Here is a 24,602-nt window from a genome sequence, read left to right as displayed (position 1 = left end):
CAGCTGCATGCTATTGAGCAGATTTTAACCCCACAATAACATGCAGCCAATACCCTAGACGGGGTTTGAAGATAAATGTGGGTAAAAATAAGGTGATGAAATATGCAATGGGAGAAAGTGGCAGCAGACTGGAAGTATTAAGGGAGAGAGACTGGAGGAAGTGGATAGTTTTAGATACTAGGGTTCGAATGTGGCGGGAAAGAGAGGAGTGGAGATGAGGATAGAATGTTGATTGAGAGAAACAAGTAAATGGCTTGGGGGATTAAAAGGATTAAAAAATGTAATGAGAAATTGACATTTGGGAATGGATGCTAATAGGAGATTGTATGGTGAAGTGATTATGCCGATAGTACTGTATGGGGCAGAAACATGAAACATGAGAGAGAAAGAGAGGAGGAGTTTGGATGTGTTTGAGATGAGGTGCCTGAGAAATATGGTAGTGGTTACCAGGCTGGGTAGAGTGAGAAACGAGATGAGGAGGAGAACGGGGATGGAAAGGGAGTTGGGAGATAGGGTTGATTAAAGGGAGTTAGGAGATAGGGTTGATAAAAGAGTGTTGGGATGGTTTGGACCAATGGAAAGAATGAGTGAAGAAAGAGGTAGAAAGATTGAACATGAGGGGGCGACCAAGGATGAGATGGATAGATGGGCTAAAAGGGTAATTGGGAAAGAGGGGAATGTCTGTTGAGGAGGGATGGGAGAAGACAAAAGATAGGGGTGAATGGAGAATGGTCGTGTATGGATGATGCTATGATGCATCAAAAGGAGTGGGTGGGGGATGGTGGGTGAGGAAATATGTGTCAAATTTGACGCAACCCGAAGGGATTTCTCCCCATCTTCTCTTTTTCTACATGAGGGGACGGAGAGGGGGATCATCAATTTAATTAAATGGCCTTGCTGTGGATGTGCTGTATCTTACGACACTGCTTCTGACCCAGGGCAGTGGGCGAGATGCAGGGATGACCCGTCATCCAGGAGGAGCCAAGATAAGAGGGAAGGTGGTGAGTGAGTGGGAGTGGAGTGTGTGGGGGTGGAGTGGGTGGGAGTGGATTTTGTGTCTTTATTTTTTGGTTACCTCCCTTGTAAGGGAGAAAACTTTTGATACATGTACTCGTATGTATGTATGTATATATGTATGTATGTATTGTATATATGTATGTATATATGCATGTATGTATGTATGCATGTACGCATGTACGTATGTATGTATGTATGTATGTATGTATGTATGTATGTATGTATGTATGCATGTATGTAAGTATGTATGTATGTATGTATGTATGTATGTATGTATGTATGTATGTATGTATGTATGTATGTATGTATATATGTACATCTCGTGAGGAGACTAATTTCAATTCATATTTGATCAACCAGCTGAAGATTAATAATTTGGTTATTGGTGACTGCCATTGTCCCTGATGCCCGAGTAAACATAACAAAGGTGACGACTTCAACCACAGCTAAGAGCATCTTGGTGCAAACTTCTTATCTTTACCATATGTTGTCTAGATTATGCCCGAGGTCTAGAAACAAAGTGGCGAGTACAAGGACTCATTCATGTTCTCTGCCATCTTGTAGGTCACATCTCTCCCTAGTACTAATATATAATCGTACTAATATAATGTACACAGACGAACATATTATACACGGGCTCCATCATTAAGTTGCAAGCAACACATGTTAGTTTCAATATTGATAATTCTATTTGTATATAAAATAATTTTGTTGAATGAAGAACCCATACTAAAGGGGTTAAGCTGTCTCGATTAATACTTAAAGAAATAATTTTGTTATCCGAGAGTAAGAGTCCGAGGCAATACTAGCGACTTTTATTCAACTAAACGTAGAAGCCCAAAGGTAAAGGGTTAATTCAATGAGGCTGGACGAACGGCCATGCGCACCCGAGGAAGTAATTTGTGTGGCACGACACAACTAGTTCTTGCTTGTCTCACCCTCTGATGGCGACCTATACGAAGGCCAATATTTACCTGAACGTAGGAAGATAAGGAGGGGAGGAAAAGGAGTGCTCCTATATAAAACCGAAAAGGCTGATCTGGTTACCATTGTCTCTTTGGCACTGCCAATTGCACATCAAGTAAGAAGGAGGGGCGCTTGCTTTGCACTCTTAAGGGAAGAGATACAGCCAGACATGAACACCGACGTACACTCAACCATGCAATCACATACACTCACACACACACACACACACACACACACACACACACACACACACACACACACACACACACACACACACACACACACACACACACACACACACACACACACACACACACACACACACACACACACACACACACACACACACACACACACACACACACACACACACACACACACACACACACACACACACACACACACACACACACACACACACACACACACCCACACACACACACACACACACACACAATTTTTCTATTTTTTTTCGTTTGTAATGGTTATGATATAGTGTGATTTATATACATTGTAAACAACATTCATTGGTTTTAGGATGAAGTACCTGTGTGTATTGCTGGTGGCCTTCGCCTTGGTAGGGGCGGACGATGATTCCAAGAAATCGAGTAAGAAGAGTGGAGGCACCAGTGACTCTCCTAAGACTCGGTTCTTTGGCGGTCCGTCTCCGCTTTCCGCATCCGTGGCCGGAGTTCAACCCGGACTAGGCGGCATTGGTAGCTTTGGAGCTCAGCCTGCCTTTGCCTTTGGTGGACTGGGATTCGGCAATCAAGGCTTTGGTAACTTTGGAGGATTTGGAGGACTGGGAGGACTTGGTGGCATCGTTGGTGGTGTGAATCCTGGTATCATTGGTAGTGTGAGTCCTGGCCTTACTGGTGGTTTGGGATCTGTTGTGGCTCCCACAAGTGGCTGTCGCTACTGGTGTCGCACTCCCGAGGGAGCGGCCTATTGCTGCGAAAATGTCAACCAACCCACCAACCCCATCGCCACACAGATCGTCAAGCCCGGCCAGTGTCCACCCGTCAGGCCCGTGTGCCCGCGCGTCTTCGGGCCTCCCATCACCTGTTCCAATGACGGAGCCTGCGGAGGTGTGGACAAATGTTGCTTCGACAGGTGTCTTGGTGAACACGTGTGCAAGCCACCTCTTGGATTTGGCCGTAGATAAACTATTAAATTCTCACCCCTCAACTCGCATTTATTTTTCATTCTCTTTCAAAGCAACGTATGAAAGACGACTAGATAAACTTTTACTTCATCTATTTCCCGACTAACCCAGTTATGGGATTTATTTTGTTACATTCTGTATTTTTTTTTTTTTTGCATCGAGAATAGATATGTACCAAAATAGAGTAGCTTTGACTAAGAACCTAGAAATTAAATACTAACCGTATAACAAATATGACAAGTAGATGGAGGGATTATGTAAATTACATCTTGCTGCTAAAGGAAAACCTAGCCACGAAAAAAGACTTCTTGTTTAATAATAATCTACAACATATATTTGGGCAAAGAGCAAATATGGGGAACAAACTAGTTATGGGAAACTTGAATAGATTATATAAATAGCAATGGACAGAAATTGTGGTGATTGGATAATTTGGATCTGGCGAGAGGAATAGGAAAGGAAAACGTGTTATTGAGTTCTTGACACTGAAGAATTTATCATCGATGAGCACCATTTATAAGCATAGAAATAGGCATAAGTGGAGTTGGGATAGATACAATGAAAAGCTACCGGACTACAATGATAAATCATTGATTGATATAATGTTCATAAATAACAAGACCGTCTTAAAATATGTCAAAGCAATGCCATAAGTCTGCCTTGACTCAAATCATAAAATGGTAGAGGAAAAAATAAGAGCTGAGGCTAAAAAAATTAGGAATAAAAGGAAAATAAAGATGTTTCCATTGAAAAGACTTAGAAATCAATAGTGTGTTGAGCAACTAAAAAACACATTCCAAAAGAAAAGATCAGTGAAGAAAATATAGGAATGGAGAGCAAATGGAAAAAATTCTAAGATACCTTAAAAACAACAACAGAAGAATTAATGATGATGAAGTAAGCGAAAACACTTTAATGGACACCTGAAGTCGAACAGGTGTTGAAGAAAGGCTTTTCGTATAAACCAGAATCAAAAGAAGATGGAGCAACTTACAGTGTAAACTCAAACTGGAAATAGCCAGATAAATATAATTTTTTTCTTTTAGCAAAGAACAGAGATATATTTAAGAAAATATAAAAAGAGCAAGAAACCTAATATACAACAAAGCAAGGAACTACAGGAAAAGAAATATTAAAATTATATACCCAAGAAAGAATAAGGCAGGAACTAATAAGGAAAGTACACAAGAAATACAAATAGAACATTGAGAAGAGTTCCAAGAAGTTTGAAGAACTTTAAACCACCATGAAGAGGGTGAAAAATGACCAAGCTCCAAAGGAGGATAAATAACCAGTAGAAATAACCAATGCTCTCGGAAAACAGAGTATAATTTGATTTAAAAGGAATATTAACAAAGCATGGAGTAGTGTAATAATACCTGAAGACTGGGGAAGGGACATTATTTGCAATATGCACAGTAAGGATATACACATTAGGGAAATAACTGTAGAAATATTTCTTTGCCACTTGATGTTAAGATCTATGAAAAGAATTTTGAAGAGAAGTACAATAGACTTGGTGTTTACACTAAAATTGATGCTGAAAAAAGAATGGAAATAGTACAAAACAAAGTACAGATAGATTTGGAAAAAAACTTTCGACTCAGTACCAAGGAAAAGGTTGTGGAATAAACTGGATTACAAAGACTACAAAATTATACCAAGACAAAGGATAGTAATCAAGAGCATATATAGTAAATATGAAAATGAAATAAAAGTCAAACCTGGGATACCAATTAGTTCCAAATCAAAAGCAGAATTAGGTGAGGTGGAATTATTTCCCCACATTTGTCATATTTATGAACAAATATATTGTATGAATGGGTAGTTGTACCGACGGCACTGCATGGGGCAGACCTGGGATTTAAGCGATGCAGAGAGGAAAAATTGAAATGTGTTTGAGATGAAATCATTATTAATATGATTTTTTGTTCGCATCCGACCTAGATATGGACCAAAATGTCTCCTGTCAACATGTTTCGCCTTTGTAATCCTTTGAAGTATGGTAGGGGTTACGAGGTTGGGTAGAGTGAGAAACGAGGAGGTGAGGAGGAGAGCGGGAGTGGAAAAGGAGATGGCAGAGAGGAGTGATGAAAGATTATTGGGATGTTTTGGACACAAGGAAGGAATGAGATATAAAATATTAGTAAAAGAGGTGTGGAAGGCAGAGGTGGGAGGAGTGAACAGTAGGGGGCGACTGAGGATGAGATGGATGGATGGGGTGAATGAGGCGTTGAGCGAGAGGGGAATGTTTGTTGAGGAAGGAAGGGAAAAGCGAAGAGATAGGAATGAATGAAGAGTGATGATACATAAGATCATAAGAATGAAGGAGACTGCAAGAGACCATAAGGCCTACACTAGGCAGCTCCATATAATACTGTTTGCAATGAAGGGAGGGGCAGGGAATGGGTGGGTAGGGGGTGCTGATGTGTGAATGATATTTTGACGTAACCCGAAGGGATTTCCCCCCGTCTTCTCATCTCTGCATAAGGGGACGGAGAGGGTGGGCTCGACGATTAAGTGAAGCGGCCTTGCTGTGGATGTACTATGTCTTGCTACATTGCCCCTGACCCAGTGCAATGGACAGGATACATGTATGACCCGTCATCCATGAGGAGCTAAGATGAGAAGGTGGAAAGGGTGGTGGATTGGAGTGGAATGGGTGGAAGTGGATACGTGCCTTTGACTTGGGTACCTCTCTTATAAGGGGGAAAATGCTCTTGGTATATAGATAGATAGATGAACAAATGATTGACAGATTGACAGATAGATGAACAAATGATTGACAGATTGGAAAAATGTACAGCGGCGAGCCACAAAACTGATACCCATTGCTCATATCAGAAATTAATCATACAAAAACCGCCTAGAACACATGAATCTATTTCCCCTAAAAAAGTGTAGACTCAGGGATGACTTGTTACATATCTTCAAATCTTCAAGGTAATTGACTACATCAAAAGTGATGAAATTTTTCACAGTGAATACAAATAAGACGAGAAATAACAGTCTCATGCTGTCAGGATGTCGACGCAATTTGAAAGTGGATAAAAACACGTCGCAAACCATGTAGTCAATAAATAGAATAAGCTGTCTGCAGAGACAGTGAAATGCAGTTAGGTTTAAAGTTTTAAGATTCATTTAGATAAACACCTAAGCAATAACCTGTAATGCCTGCCAATTATTTGGTTTGCTTGTTTATTTATCTATTTTTTTCAACTTTCTATTATTAGTATCTGGAATAATAATGGATGAAAAGGTCTTTTGTTGGTATACTCTTCCTTTGTAAACTTTTGTACTTTTGAAATCAGAAGGAAAATGATGAAGTGAGGATAAAGCAAGGACACAGCTTTCATTACTTGGGAGTGTAATCTAATGATAAAAATAACAAGAAAGAGGAAATGAATAGTAGAATAATGAAATATGAAAACAGCACCGGGCGTTTTACTTAATATTGAATGATCATAATGTATTAAGGAAACGTAAGATTAAAATCCATATAAGTATTGTGCGACAAATATCGCTTTATGGCCTGGAAGCTTGGGTTTTATCATCAAAAACCAATTCTAAGGTACAAGTAGCAGAAATGGAAGCGCCAAAGTAGTCACCAGAAGAAACCGATAGAAAAAATGTAGACATTAAAAAAAAAAAAAAAAAAAAAAAAAAAAAATAATATATATATATATATATATATATATATATATATATGTATATATGTGTATATATATTATATAATATATATAATATATATATATATATATATATATATACAAAATCATCGCAGTGTTTGAAAGCAATCGATTGAAACGGTATAAGGAAATTCAGAGACTGGACTGAAATGGGCACCACAAGTAATAAAACTGGAAGGAAGAATAAGGAAAAGATGGATGGAAGGCGTTGGGAAAGCAGTTTAGAGGAAGAGAGAAAGATCGAGGTGGAACAACAAAAATTGTACAGTGACAGAAATTGTTGGAGAGAATTCATGCGTATAGCATTGGTGACTTAGGCTGCGTTTACACCAACCAAATCGAATTTATTCAATTCATGAAGAATCAACACGATTCATGAATCGTGTTGATTCGCCACATTGGTTTCAACATAACTGTTTACACCAGGCGAATCAGCATGATTTGAATTGACTTGATTCACCCAGTGTAAACGGTTACATTGAAACTAGTGTGGCGAATCAATGTGATTCATGAATCGTGTTGATTCTTCGTGAATTGAATCGATTCAATTTGCTTGGTGTAAACGTAACCTTACAAGATTTGGTCTACCAGTCGTTGAGTGAGAACTACATCTAACCAGTATTTTACCGGTGTTTGATTGGCCATACTACCTAAAACTTATTAATCAGAATATGTCATTCGTGCTAACAATTTGGTCTAAGAGAACATTCCATAGATCTGACTTGCATAAGACTGTATATGACATATTTTGTTATTAGTGACATGAAGCTCAATCAATACATACTATAATCGTAATCAAATTTAATTCAATATACCAATTTAAATTCACCTATCTCTTATCTACATTTCAGATCATTTCGTATTTACTTTTAGTAAATCATAACATTCATTAAAGTATGATATTACATCATAGGCGTAACAGTGACGCTGCCTTGCCCCGTGGCTGATATGCGGCAGTGAGACTGTAACGATTTGGTCTAACAGAACATTCTATAGATTTGACTTGCATTAGACTGTATATGACATATTTTATTGTTAGTGACATAAAGCTCAATCAATACATACTATAATCGTAATAAAATTTAATTCAATATACCTATCTCTTATCTACATTTCAGATCATCTCGTATTTACTTTCAGTAAATCATAACATTCATTAAAGTATGATATTGCATCATAGGCGTAACAGGGGTCCTGTAAAATGTAGCATGCGGCATAAGGTATTCCAGTGACGCTTCCTTGCTACGTGGCTGATATGTGCATGTGGGACTGTGAGAGAAGCAAGTGCAACTGACTCCGATATCAGCCGCTTATATACAGCAGTTCACTAGCCCCCCCCCCCCCCCCCCCCCCCCCCCCCCCCCCCCCCCCCCCCCCCCCCCCCCCCCCCCCCCCCCCCCCCCCCCCCCCCCCCCCACCCCCCCTTCACCCCCCCCACCCCCCCCATTATGCTGGTCGTCACACATGGCCGCTCTCGGTGAAAAACTAGACTTGACTCCTCCAGTGCTTATACTTTTTTCGTTGTTGTAAAAGTTTACCTGATGCCATTTACAGATATTATTCTGGCTAGCGTTAGACGATATATTTTAGATGAAATAACGTCATCATGCTGATGAGTTTAGTCAGTTTAGACCATCATTTACGACAGGAATCAGAAATCAAAGGAAAACTAATATCGACATGGAAATATTAAGTTCGTGGAGTTTGTAGGCAGTGAATTATGATTTTCAGCCTGATCTACCACGTTTGAGTATTCTAATGGTTTCTAAATATTCAATACAAAGCGGCCTATATAAATGTAAATAATCAAGATAGGTTAAACCCTCTGACTGTATGAGAGATTTCACTCAAATGGAATGATTTAGCGGCAGCAAGAACAAATATACAAAATATGATGTGGCCATGCAAGACTATGAATAAACAAACACATTCTTCACCACATGCTGCCAACGTAGCGGTGTATTCCAAGGCACTTTCTTGGATCTAAATGCCAGTCGTTAATCTAGACATATGCGGTGGGTGGGTGAGAACTGGTCTGGGGGGGCAAGGAGTTTCATGATCAAGTGACTATGATAACCTTGCGTTGAAGTCTATTCATCCATTGTATCCCAGATCCTTTCTGCAGCTGAGTAAAGTTGTTGGGGTCAACCAAAAGTAAACTTTTACCTAATGGAGTATCAATTTTTTTTTTCTTTGTTGACGTGAAATTAGATTACCAAACGCTTTCATGTGCACATATTACTTCGTCACACAGAATTTCTTATGGTCACACATGTATGATGCATGACAAATAAAATACATTTTATCTTCCTAATTTATCTAGAACCGACGCAATTAACACTTTTCTTTGCCAGAGAAGGGGGAAGAAGATTCTAGGGAGCTGAATGAAATAGTCTGGCGGTAGTCTGGATCAAACGAAAGTATTACGTTCTAAGAAAGGAGCTAAAGGAGGAAAATCATAGCATACAGAAGACCTTGATGAATGTATCAGACATGATAGCGGTCAGACCCTAACCAGACCAGTCTTACTTGGTCTTCCGTTTTCTTTAACCCGTGACTGTCTAGGGATTTCTCTAAGATGAATAATGGCCTTAAGGGTACAAAGATCCTTTCGGTAGACACGAACAGAGTTAACTACGATATTCTAATCTAAACTAGATCAAGCCATCTGGCATTAAGATCCTAATAGCTAAGAAATTCCTTCCAAAGGATTAAATAAAACTGCATCGCGTATCGTCACTGAGCGGAAAAAAGCCATCTTACTTTGGAGACGTCATTCTTTCAAATGAAGAAGAAATCGTCTGACATTAGCCAGAATAAAATCAGTATGGGACGTTGCTAAAATGTCATTATTGATCTAAAGCCCGACTTGTTTCAAGTTGGATACTTTTTTCCATAACCCGAAATAATCTCTCCCCAAAGAACTGTAAAATCTGCAAAATATTCATGCAGATCACAGTCTTGCGGGTTATGGTCAACACTATTTAAGAAATAGGAGGTCGAAAAAACACTCCAACAGTTGCTGTTCACAATTATCAACGTTGCAGGAAGTCTACGAGCTTATTCATAGATAACTGCTTCGGCAACAAAAAGTGGAAGCATCCTTACTGACAGCAAAAGCCGGGCAGCCTTTACCAAATAGGAGACACTCCGTTATAGTTTTGTACAGGACACTACAACGACCCCGATTGTCAGACAAACTCATACTTCTAATAGTATTCCCAATATATTCATATATTCTTTCAGGCATAAGGCTATGGCGTAGTTTCTGTTGTTTACGTATGCTAAATTCAATTTTTGCAGACACTAAGTCAAAGGCTGTATAGATTTTCAAGGATATAAACTAGAGAGAGCACTGATAGGCATCGCTTTATGTTTTTATTGCACAAACAATTACCAATCTTACCATAATACCGGGGAGACACCATAAAGCTATTTGAGTCTAATGTTGTTCCAATGCCAGTGAATGTTGATTTATTGACTGCCTTTTTTCTCAGACTTGTCCACTGATTCATGGTCTAAGTGTGGTTGAGGTTACTTCCTGGACCGATCAAAGAGTTTTAGGCCCAAGACGAAACTTTAAAAAAAAGTTTCTGTTCTGACTATTGACAGATTATTTTATTCATCTGAAAGAAAATTTACATATTGCAAGACTATGTAGCAACAAACAAAAAGCAATGCTGAACTTTTATCACGTTTCCTGAATTCGCATATTCAAATATAATTCTAGTTGTAAAACAAACTATATTTCAAAAGTGAACCGACAAGGAGATTAAAAGGAAAGAATGTATAATCTAATTTCCGTCATGAATAAATATCTCTATATACGGAGAGATGAGTGAGTGAGATAGATACACACATTAATAGGTTAGAAATCAACTTTCTTCAGAATAAGTCAACAAGAAAAGTGACAGAGAACCACATTATGATGATAGGGTCACATTCTGTAAAGTAAGAACATTTAAAATAGAAGTGGACGTGGAAAAGTTCTTAGAGAAGTAATGCAAAATTTGTCACATATTGTTTCTGTAAAAATCAGAAAAAAATCAAAGTTAGTGTAAAATTCCATGAGGAACAGCTTTGTGTTCGAGATGTCACATTTTTTTTTTCAAATCAGAAGGCGAACGAGAGAAGTGACAAGAAATTGCCAGACAAACCACTTGGTATTACTCAAAGGCCGATTTACACCTGGACACACGAGTTCAAGCAGTGAAGAAAAGGAGGAGAGGAGAAGGCGAAGAATTGAGGGCGCATCCGCTATATAAAGCTGTGGAGGACGGGACCAAACACACTCGTTCCTCTCGTAGTGCCAAGACAACACACCACGTGAGTACCAGGGCAGTGCACCTTGTTTTATTGCTTATAAATACAATTTTCTCCCTTTAGTGAATCTCACTCTTAACCACTTCATCCAAGTGACTCCCTTCATAACCTATTCTTTCCCTTACAGTATGAGAGTCCTGTGCGTCCTGCTCGTGTCCCTCGCCCTGGTGGCCGGTGATGACGACTCCAAGACCTCCAGCAGCTCCGGTAGTGCCCAGGGTGCAAGTGCCGGCAGCAGCAGCGGCAGTGACGCCCCTAAGACTCGACTCCTGGGTGGTCTTTCTCCACATTCCCCTCCTGGAGTCTCTCCTGTGTTGGGTGGTTTAGGTAGTTTTGGAGCTCGGCCTACTATCGGGGCAGGTTTTGGAAGTTCGGGTCTCGGCAACCTAGGCGTTGGTAACTTTGGAGGACTTGGTCACTTGGGAGGACTTGGTAACTTTGGAGGACTTAGTCACTTGGGAGGACTTGGTCATTTGGGAGGACTTAATAACTTAGGAGGAGTTGGTCACTTGGGAGGACTTGGTCATTTGGGAGGACTTGGTCATTTGGGAGGCCTTGGTGGTGTGTCTCCCGTTGTTGGTGGTGTACCTCCCGTTGTGGCTCCCACCAGCGGTTGCCGGTACTGGTGCCGTACTCCCGAGGGAGCTGCCTACTGCTGCGAGAACGTCCACCAACCTACAGACCCCTTCGCAACGCAGATCGTCAAGGCTGGTCAATGCCCGCCCGTCAGGCCCGTGTGCCCGAAATCGTTCCAGCCCCCTGTCACCTGCTCGAATGACGGGGCGTGCGGTGGCATAGACAAATGTTGCTTCGACAGATGTCTTGGCGAGCACGTGTGCAAACCACCTCTTGGATTTGGTCGCTAGAAAAAAAAAATGTCCTCTCTACTTCTCCAACTTATACTACGATTAGTCTACTTAACTCAACTTTTATGTTCACTCTAAGTGCTCATAGGTGAATTTGTTCACCTAAGGGGAAAATCCATAGAATGAATACTTTATGCAGAAATAAGAAAATTGCATTTCCTTATATCGGTTTCTCTACTCTAACTACATCATGTTCACTCTGTACCTTGTTGTACATAAGTGTATATAATCTCGATAAATATATAAAAACCAGACATCATATCTTGTATTTAGCCTTATCCTATTTATTGTTTTGTTGAAGAATCCACCAGGGAAAGGGAAGGAAATTCTATGGGGAAAGGTGAAAAGTTCAACCTGAAAAGTTTACGAAATACGTGAACTCTACAAACAGTATGGGATCCATGTAGAAGCAATCATAATGCTAACATATTCCTGTTGGTCCTTAGGAATAAATCTAACATAAATTGAGAGAAGTATCTGATTTTACGAAGCTATGGTATTCTGTATTTTATTGCATCCCATACACTCATCAAGTGACCGAACGAGATGTGAAAATGTTTCATAATTTTTCATTGGTATCATCACATATGGGAATTACAGGCAACATTTTCCACGCCAGTAAATGAACACTGGAAACACTGCAAAGAAAACAGATTCTTGAGCTTTTCTATTGGTAAGCTTATTTGTAATAATAGTTTAGAGATTTTCAAACTAATTAAAGATCACCAACACGTTCTTAAGATAGTATAAATGTTACATATCATGTTACTACTTCCCATGTTTTGTTTTATTTGATACACTTTCCAAAGGGGTGCTTTCCTTTAATGTCACTCTATTCGAAGTAATATAACTCCAATACATTATTATCAATGTACTGGAGTTATATTACTTCGACGTTTAGTATATTCCCACCTTCGATGACGTAGAACCGAAAGCCGTTGCGGTGGATTATGTAGGTCTTAGTAAGTAATTGTACCGGCTTTTGGCTTTGACTAATCATTTTGTGTGTAGGGTGAGGAACAGAATGATTGAGTTATGTGGTCTTACCATGGACGCTTCACCGTCCGCCAACGTAGACAATAGCGAAAATCTTAACGTTAGACAATAGAACATATCCTATTGTGTGATTGTGTATGAAATCTACCACTGAACTACTATGGGGGTTATATCAATAAAACGGCGAGTATCATAAAGATGTTCATGTAAAAAGTATTCTATTAATTTTCCTACACCAATAGATAACTTCATTTTTCGATCGAGTTTAAGAATCTGTTAGAAAATGACAGTGTATAAAGCATGTGATCGAAAATGGGATTCTGACTTTGAAAATAATTGAAGAATCTTAGTTTTCATAGAAATTAATCTCTAATATAGATAAACAGGAATTCTAAAGGTGGTTTTTGAAAAAAAAAGCGACACTAAGAATCGTGTCACTTGAATGTTTGTTACTTCAGGTAACTAACAAATCGATCGACTTGTTTCGATAAGGAAATTACAATGATAATGTTCTTGACAAGGGAAAAGAAATCCTAAATTCCAATTTCTGCTTTGAATATTTCGACTTCCATACATTGCGTCAGTGTTTGAGCTGCACCGTTGTGTAATGATTTTGCTGACGAAACAAAAACAAATTGATGGACAGTGAATGTATCTTATTCTAAAAACTTCTGAGAGAGAAAGAAAAGAGAGAGAGAGAGAGAGAGAGAGAGAGAGGCGAGAACGAGAGTGAGAGAGAGAGAGGCGAGAGTGAGAGAGAGAGAGAGAGAGAGAGAGAGAGAGAGAGAGAGAGAGAGAGAGAGAGAGAGAGAGAGAGAGAGAGGCGAGAGGAGAGAGAGAGAGAGAGAGAGAGAGGGAGAGAGAGATGAGAGAGAGAGAGAGGAGAGAGAGAGAGAGGGGAGAGAGAGAGAGAGAGAGAGAGAGAGAGAGAGAGAGAGAGAGAGAGAGAGAGAGAGAGAGAGAGAGAGAGAGAGAGAGGATGAGAGAGAGAGAGAGAGAGAGAGAGAGAGGAAGATGGAGTATGAGAGAGAGAGAGAGAGAGAGAGAGAGAGAGAGAGAGAGAGAGAGAGAGAGAGAGAGAGAGAGAGAGAGAGAGACTATATCCCATTCCTTCCTTAAAATTTATATATCACATTAACTCCTTCAGCCCAATGACGTCACTTAGGGAATATGTCGTCGACATATGGCGGGGAGACGCGAAAGAAGAGATTGAGTCTGGCGGTGATCCAGAGCATCTAAATGCTGATTAATTGACTGAGTGAGACATAGTGAAGAGGGCATTCGGAGAGGTAGTGGAAGAAGTACACGTGACGGACGTTTGAACCGTCCTGGGACCAACAAGTATGGGACAACTGCTTATAATTTATATTATAATCTAAATGATTTTGAAATTTCATGAGAAATATAACTATCTAATTTGTACAAACCTTGATGGAGATTAACATTTATTCCCTTACTAGATTTGAACAAACTGTATTCAATCAAATTTTTTTTCTGTTGTGTTTGATTGAATGCAGTTTGATCAAATCTTACCTTCCAACAAAAATTATCTGATATTACTTCACTCTCTCTCTTAAGAGCATGCACATCCAAATTTCTTCCTATTCTTCTCCTGGGTACTGCTATATAGTCAATTAAAGCCCTATCTACTACCCTTCCATTCACCAACGTCTCCCATGTGTACTTAGGCACGACTCTTTTCCTAAACACTGTGTTAGCTGTCATCAACTCTCTACTACGATTTTTTCCTGACACTCCACACTTCCGAATCAGACTATTGATTAACTTTCTAATATAAAATTAATAAAAAATAATAAAAATCACGTAATTTTTTTTTTTTTTTTTTTTTTTTTTTTTTTTTTTTGTCTTTAAGAATGTATCTGGTGTTTCTACGTTTCCTCCATTATGGTTCCCGGACGCCATTTTTATTTTATTGTCATCTCTAACATTTTTCTTATGTTTAATTCTGATGTTTAAGGGTTTGGCAGTTTGACCTATGTAAAACTGATTACTCATTTTGCAAGGAATTTTATAAATGCATCCTTTTTTTAACTTCAATTCTGTTATTGATGAGCATATGTTTTACTGTAGTATACTTTCTAAAAATGATAGTACAGTAAGAAAGGAAAAAAAATTGAAGAAATAATTAGAGATGAGGACTTCCGGGACAGAGACCTTTGGCGAAAATTCGTAGAGGACGGACCATGACAGGCAAAGCCTACCTTGCGTCTGGTGAGAATGTTACAAGGCAAAGGAGACATTCCATCACTCCTGGAGAGTCTCACTACGCAAATATATCATTTGTGGTGGAGTATATTGTATAAATTGTTTACATTATATCGACAAGGGCTGGTTTTACATAATCTGTTGGAGTAGAAACATGACACAAGAATTGTTTAGATGGTTAAAACAAGTGATATTTGTGAAACATATATAACGCACCAATAAAAAGAGCTTGTATTTTCAGTTGTCAAATTATTGTCAAGAAAAAAAAAAGTAAAGTAAAACATTTGTATCACGATATTATGTATTCTTCCCTAAAATATTTCTTCAATGTTTTTTACAAGTACATATAAATAATTGGCCAGGGATGATGCATACAATAAGTATAAATGAATTATTTCTCATTGACACGAGTCAGTGAGTTAGATGAATGTAGCACGTGTCATGAATTCATTCCTCCTGAATAAATTGAGCAGAAAGGGTATCAGAAGAATAATTACGGTGTTCCTTTTATGATATTGACATTACAGTTATCAAAAAGCTAGAAATATGAAATAGAAGCTGTCAGGGAAAAGTTCCCAGAGGCACCCCTGTATGGGAATATTTTCTGCCATAGCAGAAGTCAGTCATGATTAAAATGAGGGAGAAACTTTCCTAAGTAAGTACATAGCGATCCTGTTGATACAGTGTCTGTTTGTAAAATCAAAGAATTGTCAAGAAAGTTCCCAGAGGAACTGCTTGACATCACTCAGCATAGCAAAAAACGTTCCAAAGGGCAAGTTGTACTTGAAAATTCGTGGAGGTGAGGAGGAGAGTAGAATGTGAATCCGGGGGGAGCAACTACTATATAAGGCAGACCGGGATGGGACCAAGCACACTCGCTTCTCTCGCAGTGCCAAGAGGACACATCAGGTGAGTGCCAAGGCAATGCCCTTCATTCTCCAGTTTAAAAGACTTGATTTTCTTCATCTTAGCCCTTTCCACCTATTTACTTTGTTCCTAATGTATTTGTTCACTTGCAGAATGAGAGTTTTATGCATCCTGCTCGTGTCCCTCGCCCTGGTGGCCGGTGATGACGACTCCAAGACCTCCAGCAGCTCCGGTAGTGCCCAGAGTGCAAGTGCCGGTAGCAGCAGCAGCAGTGACGCCCCTAAGACTCGACTCCTGGGTGGTCTTTCTCCACATTCCCCTCCTGGAGTCTCTCCTGTGTTGGGTGGTTTAGGTAGTTTTGGAGCTCGGCCTACTATCGGGGCAGGTTTTGGAAGTTCGGGTCTCGGCAACCTAGGCGTTGGTAACTTTGGAGGACTTGGTCACTTGGGAGGACTTGGTAACTTTGGAGGACTTAGTCACTTGGGAGGACTTGGTCATTTGGGAGGACTTAATAACTTAGGAGGAGTTGGTCACTTGGGAGGACTTGGTCATTTGGGAGGACTTGGTCATTTGGGAGGCCTTGGTGGTGTGTCTCCCGTTGTTGGTGGTGTACCTCCCGTTGTGGCTCCCACCAGCGGTTGCCGGTACTGGTGCCGTACTCCCGAGGGAGCTGCCTACTGCTGCGAGAAAGTCCACCAACCTACAGACCCCTTCGCAACGCAGATCGTCAAGGCTGGTCAATGCCCGCCCGTCAGGCCCGTGTGCCCAAAATCGTTCCAGCCCCCTGTCACCTGCTCGAATGACGGGGGCGTGCGGTGGCATAGACAAATGTTGCTTCGACAGGTGTCTTGGCGAGCACGTGTGCAAACCACCTCTTGGATTTGGTCGCTAGAAAAAGAAAAATTTCCTCTCTACTTCTCCAACTTATACTACGATTAGTCTACTTAACTCAACTTTTATGTTCACTCTAAGTGCTCATAGGTGAATTTGTTCACCTAAGGGGAAAATCCATAGAATGAATACTTTAGGCAGAAATAAGAAAATTGCATTTCCTTATATCGGTTCCTCTACTCTAACTACATCATGTTCACTCTGTACCTTGTTGTACATAAGTGTATATAATCTCGATAAATATATAAAAACCAGACATCATATCTTGTATTTAGCCTTATCCTATTTATTGTTTTGTTGAAGAATCCACCAGGGAAAGGGAAGGAAATTCTATGGGGAAAGGTGAAAAGTTCAACCTGAAAAGTTTACAAAATACGTGAACTCTACGAATAGTATGGGATCCATGTAGAAGCAATCATAATGCTAACATATTCCTGTTGGTCCTTAGGAATAAATCTAACATAAATTGAGAGAAGTATCTGATTTTATGAAGCTATGGTATTTTGTATTTTATTGCATCCCATACACTCATCAAGTGACCGAACGAGATGTGAAAATGTTTCATACTTTGTCATTGGTATCATCACGTATGGGAATTACAGGCAACGTTTCCACGCCAGTAAATGAACACTGGAAACACTGCAAAGAAAATAGATTCTTGAGCTTTTCTATTGGTAAGCTTATTTGTAAAAATAGTTTAGAGATTTTCAAACTAATTAAAGATCACCAACACGTTTTTAAGATTGTGTAAATGTTACATATCATGTTACTACTTCCCATGTTTTGTTTTATTTGATACACTTTCCGAAGGGGTGCTTTCCTTTAATATCACTCTATTCGAAGTAATATAACTCCAATACTGTACATTATTATCAATGTACTGGAGTTATATTACTTCGACGTTTAGTATATTCCCACCTTCGATGACGTAGAACCGAAAGCCGTTGCGGTGGATTATGTAGGTCTTAGTAAGTAATTGTACCGGCTTTTGGCTTTGACTAATCATTTTGTGTGTAGGGTGAGGAACAGAATGATTGAGTTATGTGGTCTTACCATGGACGCTTCACCGTCCGCCAACGTAGACAATAGCGAAAATTTTAACGTTAGACAATAGAACATATCCTATCGTATGATTGTGTATGAAATCTACCACTGAACTACAATGGGGGTTATATCAATAAAACGGCGAGTATCATAAAGATGTTCATGTAAAAAGTATTCTATTAATTTTCCTACACCAATAGATAACTTCATTTTTCGATCGAGTTTAAGAATCTGTTAGAAAATGACAGTGTATAAAGCATGTGATCGAAAATGGGATTCTGACTTTGAAAATAATTGAAGAATCTTAGTTTTCATAGAAATTAATCTCTAATATAGATAAAACAGGAATACTAACGGTGTTTTTTTAAAAAAAAGCGACACTAAGAATCGTGTCACTTGAATGTTTGTTACTTCAGGTAACTAACAAATCGATCGACTTGTTTCGATAAGGAAATTACAATGATAATGTTCTTGACAAGGGAAAAGAAATCCTAAATTCCAATTTCTGCTTTGAATATTTCGACTTCCATACATTGCGTCAGTGTTTGAGCTACACCGTTGTGTAATGATTTTGCTGACAAAACAAAAACAAATTGATGGATAGTGAAAGTATCTTATTCTAAAAACTTCTGAGAGAGAAAGAGAAAGAAAGAGAGAGAGAGAGAGAGAGAGAGAGAGAGAGAGAGAGAGAGAGAGAGAGAGAGAGAGAGAGAGAGAGAGAGAGAGAGAGAGAGAGACTATATCCCATTCCTTCCTTAAAATTTATATATCACATTAACTCCTTCAGACCAATGACGTCACTTAGGGAATATGTCGTCGACATATGGCGGGGAGACGCGAAAGAAGAGATTGAGTCTGGCGGTGATCTAGAGCATCTAAATGCTGATTAATTGACTGAGTGAGACATAGTGAAGAGGGCATTCGGAGAGGTAGTGGAAGAAGTACACGTGACGGACGTTTGAACCGTCCTGGTAACCAACAAGTATGGGACAACTGCTCATAATTTATATCATAATCTAAATAATTTTGAAATTTCATGAGAAATATAACTATCTAATTTGTACAAACCTTGATGGAGATTAACATTTATTCCCTTACTAGATTTGAACAAACTGTATTCAATCAAATTTCTTTCTGTTGTGTTTGATTGAATGCAGCTTGATCAAATCTTACCTTCCAACAAAAATGATCTGATATTACTTCACTCTCTCTCTTAAGAGCATGCACATCCAAATTTCTTCCTATTCTTCTCCTGGGTACTGCTATATAGTCAATTAAAGCCCTATCTACCACCCTTCCATTCACCACCGTCTCCCATGTGTACTTAGGCACGACTCTTTTCCTAAACCCTGTGTTAGCTGTCATCAATTCTCCACTACGATTTTTTCCTGACACTCCACACTTCTGAATCAGACTATTGATTAACTTTCTACTCTATCATTAAGAAAAAAGTAGAAAAATCACGTACGTCCTTTTTTTTTTTTTTTTTTTTTTTTTTGTCTTTAAGAATGTATCTGGTGTTTCTAAGTTTCCTCCATTATGGTTCCCGAACGCCATTTTTATTTTATTGTCACCTCTAACATTTTTCTTATGTTTAATTCTGATGTTTAAGGGTTTGGCAGTTTGACCTATGTAAAATTGATTACTTATTTTGCAAGGAATTTTATAAATACATCCTTTTTTAACTTCAATTCTATTATTGATGAGCATATGTTTTACTGTAGTATAATTTCTAAAAATGATAGTACAGTAAGAAAGGAAAAAAAACTGAAGAAATAATTAGATATGAGGACTTCCGGGACAGAGACCTTTGGCGAAAATTCGTAGAGGCCGGACCATGACAGGCAAAGCCTACCTTGCGTCTGGTGAGAATGTTACAAGGCAAAGGAGACATTCCATCACTCCCGGAGAGTCTGACTACGCAAATATATCATTTGTGGTGGAGTATATTGTATAAATTGTTTACATTACATCGAAAAGGGCTGGTTTTACATAATCTGTTGGAGTAGAAACATGACACAAGAATTGTTTAGATGGTTAAAACAAGTGATATTTGTGAAACATATATAACGCACCAATAAAAAGAGCTTGTATTTTCAGTTGTCAAATTATTGTAAAGAAAAAAAAAGTAAAGTAAAACATTTGTATCACGATATTATATATTCTCTCCTAAAATATTTCATCAATGTTTTTTACAAGTACATATAAATAATTGGCCAGGGATGATGCATACAATAAGTACAAATAAATTATTTCTCATTGACACGAGTCAGTGAGTTAGATGAATGTAGCACGTGTCATGAATTCATTGCTCCTGAATAAATTGAGCAGAAAGGGTATCAGAAGAATAATTACAGTGTTCCTTTTATGATATTGACATTACAGTTATTAAAAACCTAGAAATATGAAATAGAAGCTGTCAGGGAAAAGTTCCCAGAGGCACCCCTGTATGGGAATATTTTCTGCCATAGCAGAAGTCAGTCATGATTAAAATGAGGGAGAAACTTTCCTAAGTAAGTACATAGCGATCCTGTTGATACAGTGTCTGTTTGTAAAATCAAAGAATTGTCAAGAAAGTTCCCAGAGGAACTGCTTGACATCACTCAGCATAGCAAAAAACGTTCCAAAGGGCAAGTTGTACTTGAAAATTCGTGGAGGTGAGGAGGAGAGTAGAATGTGAATCCGGGGGGAGGAACTACTATATAAGGCAGACCGGGATGGGACCAAGCACACTCGCTTCTCTCGCAGTGCCAAGAGGACACATCAGGTGAGTGCCAAGGCAATGCCCTTCATTCTCCAGTTTAAAAGACTTGATTTTCTTCATCTCAGTCCTTTCGACCTGTTTACTTTGTTCCTAATGTATTTGTTGACTTGCAGAATGAGAGTTTTATGCATCCTGCTCGTGTCCCTCGCCCTGGTGGCCGGTGATGACGACTCCAAGACCTCCAGCAGCTCCGGTAGTGCCCAGAGTGCAAGTGCCGGCAGCAGCAGCGGCAGTGACGCCCCCAAGACTCGACTCCTGGGTGGTCTTTCTCCACATTCCCCTCCTGGAGTCTCTCCTGTGTTGGGCGGTTTAGGTAGTTTTGGAGCTCGGCCTACTATCGGGGCAGGTTTTGGAAGTTCGGGTCTCGGCAACCTAGGCGTTGGTAACTTTGGAGGACTTGGTCACTTGGGAGGACTTGGTAACTTTGGAGGACTTGGTCACTTGGGAGGACTTGGTCATTTGGGAGGACTTAATAACTTAGGAGGAGTTGGTCACTTGGGAGGACTTGGTCATTTGGGAGGACTTGGTCATTTGGGAGGCCTTGGTGGTGTGTCTCCCGTTGTTGGTGGTGTACCTCCCGTTGTGGCTCCCACCAGCGGTTGCCGGTACTGGTGCCGTACTCCCGAGGGAGCTGCCTACTGCTGCGAGAACGTCCACCAACCTACAGACCCCTTCGCAACGCAGATCGTCAAGGCTGGTCAATGCCCGCCCGTCAGGCCCGTGTGCCCGAAATCGTTCCAGCCCCCTGTCACCTGCTCGAATGACGGGGCGTGCGGTGGCATAGACAAATGTTGCTTCGACAGGTGTCTTGGCGAGCACGTGTGCAAACCACCTCTTGGATTTGGTCGCTAGAAAAACAAAAAAATCCTCTCTACTTCTCCAACTTATACTACGATTAGTCTACTTAACTCAACTTTTATGTTCACTCTAAGTGCTCATAGGTGAATTTGTTCACCTAAGAGGAAAATCCATAGAATGAATACTTTAGGCAGAAATAAGAAAATTGCATTTCCTTATATCGGTTTCTCTACTCTAACTACATCATGTTCACTCTGTACCTTGTTGTACATAAGTGTATATAATCTCGATAAATATATAAAAACCAGACATCATATCTTGTATTTAGCCTTATCCTATTCATTGTTTTGTTGAAGAATCCACCAGGGAAAGGGAAGGGAATTCTATGGGGAAAGGTGAAAAGTGCAACCTGAAAAGTTGACGAAATACGTGAACTCTACGAATAGTATGGGATCCATGTAGAAGTAATCGTAATGCTAACATATTCCTGTTGGTCCTTAGGAATAAATCTAGCATAAATGAAAAGAAGTATCTGATTTTATGAAGCTATGGTATTCTGTATTTTATTGCATCCCATACACTCATCAAGTGGCCGAACGAGATGTGAAAATGTTTCATAATTTTTCATTGGTATCATCACGTATGGGAATTCCAGGCAACATTTTCCACCACAGTAAATGAACACTGCAAAGAAAACAGATTCTTGAGCTTTTCTATTGGTAAGCTTATTTGTAATAATAGTTTAGAGATTTTCAAACTAATTAAAGATCACCAACACGTTCTACTTCCCATGTTTTGTTTTATTTGATACACTTTCCAAAGGGGTGCTTTCCTTTAATGTCACTTTATTCGAAGTAATATAACTCCAATACATTATTATCAATGTACTGGAGTTACATTACTTCGACGTTTAGTATATTCCCACCTTCGATGACGTAGAACCGAAAGTCGTTGCGGTGGATTATGTAGGTCTTAGTAAATAATTGTACCGGCCTTTGGTTTTGACTAATCATTTTGTGTGTAGGGTGAGGAACAGAATGATTGAGTTATGTGGTCTTACCATGGACGCTTCACCGTCCGCCAACGTAGACAATAGCGAAAAATCTAACGTTAGACAATAGAACATATCCTATCGTGTGGTTGTGTATGAAATCTACCACTGAATATCTTATTCTAAAAACTTCTGAGAGAGAAAGAGAAAGAAAGAGAGAGAGAGAGAGAGAGAGAGAGAGAGAGAGAGAGAGAGAGAGAGAGAGAGAGAGAGAGAGAGAGAGAGAGAGAGAGAGAGAGAGAGAGAGAGAGAGAGAGAGAGAGAGAGAGAGTGGTGAGAGAGAGAGAGAGAGAGAGAGAGAGAGAGAGAGAGAGAGAGAGAGAGAGAGACTATATCCCATTCCTTCCTTAAAATTTATATATCACATTAACTCCTTCAGACCAATGACGTCACTTAGGGAATATGTCGTCGACATATGGCGGGGAGACGCGAAAGAAGAGATTGAGTCTGGCGGTGATCCAGAGCATCTAAATGCTGATTAATTGACTGAGTGAGACATAGTGAAGAGGGCATTCGGAGAGGTAGTGGAAGAAGTACACGTGACGGACGTTTGAACCGTCCTGGGACCAACAAGTATGGGACAACTGCTTATAATTTATATTATAATCTAAATGATTTTGAAATTTCATGAGAAATATAACTATCTAATTTGTACAAACCTTGATGGAGATTAACATTTATTCCCTTACTAGATTTGATCAAACTGTATTCAATCAAATTTCTTTCTATTTTGTTTGATTGAATGCAGTTTGATCAAATCTTACCTTCCAACAAAAATGATCTGATATTACTTCAATCTCTCTCTTAAGAGCATGCACATCCAATTTTCTTCCTATTCTTCTCCTGGGTACTGCTATATAGTCAATTAAAGCCCTATCTACCACCCTTCCATTCACCACCGTCTCCCATGTGTACTTAGGCACGACTCTTTTCCTAAACACTGTGTTAGCTGTCATCAACTCTCCACTACGATTTTTTCCTGACACTCCACACTTCCGAATCAGACTATTGATTAACTTTCTACTCTATCATTAAGAAAAAAGAAGAAAAATCACGTACTTTTTTTTTTTTTTGTCTTTAAGAATGTATCTGGTGTTTCTACGTTTCCTCCATTATGGTTCCCGGACGCCATTTTTATTTTATTGTCATCTCTAACATTTTTCTTATGTTTAATTCTGATGTTTAAGGGTTTGGCAGTTTGACCTATGTAAAATTGATTACTCATTTTGCAAGGAATTCTATAAATACATCCTTTTTTAACTTCAATTCTATTATTGATGAGCATATGTTTTACTGTAGTATAATTTCTAAAAATGATAGTACAGTAAGAAAGGAAAAAAATTGAAGAAATAATTAGAGATGAGGACTTCCGGGACAGAGACCTTTGGCGAAAATTCGTAGAGGCCGGACCATGACAGGCAAAGCCTACCTTGCGTCTGGTGAGAATGTTACAAGGCAAAGGAGACATTCCATCACTCCTGGAGAGTCTGACTACGCAAATATATCATTTGTGGTGGAGTATATTCTATAAATTGTTTACATTACATCGAAAAGGGCTTGTTTTACATAATCTGTTGGAGTAGAAACATGACACAAGAATTGTTTAGATGGTTAAAACAAAAGTGATATTTGTGAAACATATATAACGCACCAATAAAAAGAGCTTGTATTTTCAGTTGTCAAATTATTGTCAAGAAAAAAAAAAAAGTAAAGTAAAACATTTGTATTACGATATTATATATTCTCTCCTACAATATTTAATCAATGTTTTTTACAAGTACATATAAATAATTGGCCAGGGATGATGCATACAATAAGTACAAATAAATTATTTCTCATTGACACGAGTCAGTGAGTTAGATGAATGTAGCACGTGTCATGAATTCATTCCTCCTGAATAAATTGAGCAGAAAGGGTATCAGAAGAATAATTACGGTGT

The 24,602-nt window shown here is 39.2% G+C and overlaps 3 protein-coding genes and 1 pseudogene across 3 annotated transcripts; all 4 read left to right on the top strand.

The window, feature by feature from the left end:
- The first annotated feature begins 2,521 nt into the window (after window positions 1-2,521).
- LOC143019142 (uncharacterized) lies at window positions 2,522-3,148 on the top strand. Its single transcript, XM_076174835.1, has 2 exons — window positions 2,522-2,646; window positions 2,704-3,148. The coding sequence occupies exons 1-2, from the start codon at window positions 2,522-2,524 to the stop codon at window positions 3,146-3,148; spliced, it is 570 nt and encodes a 189-aa protein (XP_076030950.1).
- An 8,140-nt stretch (window positions 3,149-11,288) lies between these two features.
- On the top strand, window positions 11,289-12,026 carry LOC143019065 (uncharacterized). The gene has a single exon (XM_076174765.1). The coding sequence runs from the start codon at window positions 11,289-11,291 to the stop codon at window positions 12,024-12,026; it is 738 nt and encodes a 245-aa protein (XP_076030880.1).
- Window positions 12,027-16,107: 4,081 nt separating this feature from the next.
- On the top strand, window positions 16,108-17,007 carry LOC143019064 (uncharacterized; annotated as a pseudogene).
- Window positions 17,008-20,767: 3,760 nt separating this feature from the next.
- LOC143019063 (uncharacterized) lies at window positions 20,768-21,666 on the top strand. The gene is made up of 2 exons (XM_076174763.1): window positions 20,768-20,817; window positions 20,928-21,666. Exons 1-2 carry the CDS (start codon window positions 20,768-20,770, stop codon window positions 21,664-21,666), a joined length of 789 nt encoding a protein of 262 aa, XP_076030878.1.
- The last annotated feature ends 2,936 nt before the right edge of the window (window positions 21,667-24,602 follow it).

Source organism: Oratosquilla oratoria, chromosome 36 (assembly GCF_046742065.1).
Source record: "Oratosquilla oratoria isolate Oo_2021 chromosome 36, ASM4674206v1, whole genome shotgun sequence".
Taxonomy (NCBI): Eukaryota; Metazoa; Arthropoda; class Malacostraca; order Stomatopoda; family Squillidae; genus Oratosquilla; species Oratosquilla oratoria.
The sequence above is the reverse complement of the archived record's forward strand: the minus strand, read 5'-3'. Positions and strand labels throughout refer to the sequence as shown.

Bases quoted from the DNA above. Each gene is read 5' to 3' on its own strand.
- LOC143019065 (XM_076174765.1), top strand. From the start codon at position 11,289: ATGAGAGTCCTGTGCGTCCTGCTCGTGTCCCTCGCCCTGGTGGCCGGT.
- LOC143019063 (XM_076174763.1), top strand. From the start codon at position 20,768: ATGGGACCAAGCACACTCGCTTCTCTCGCAGTGCCAAGAGGACACATC. The intron at 20,818-20,927 runs GTGAGTGCCAAG...GTTGACTTGCAG, and splicing joins GTGCCAAGAGGACACATCAG to AATGAGAGTTTTATGCATCC.
- LOC143019142 (XM_076174835.1), top strand. From the start codon at position 2,522: ATGAAGTACCTGTGTGTATTGCTGGTGGCCTTCGCCTTGGTAGGGGCG. The intron at 2,647-2,703 runs GTCTCCGCTTTC...CGGCATTGGTAG, and splicing joins ACTCGGTTCTTTGGCGGTCC to CTTTGGAGCTCAGCCTGCCT.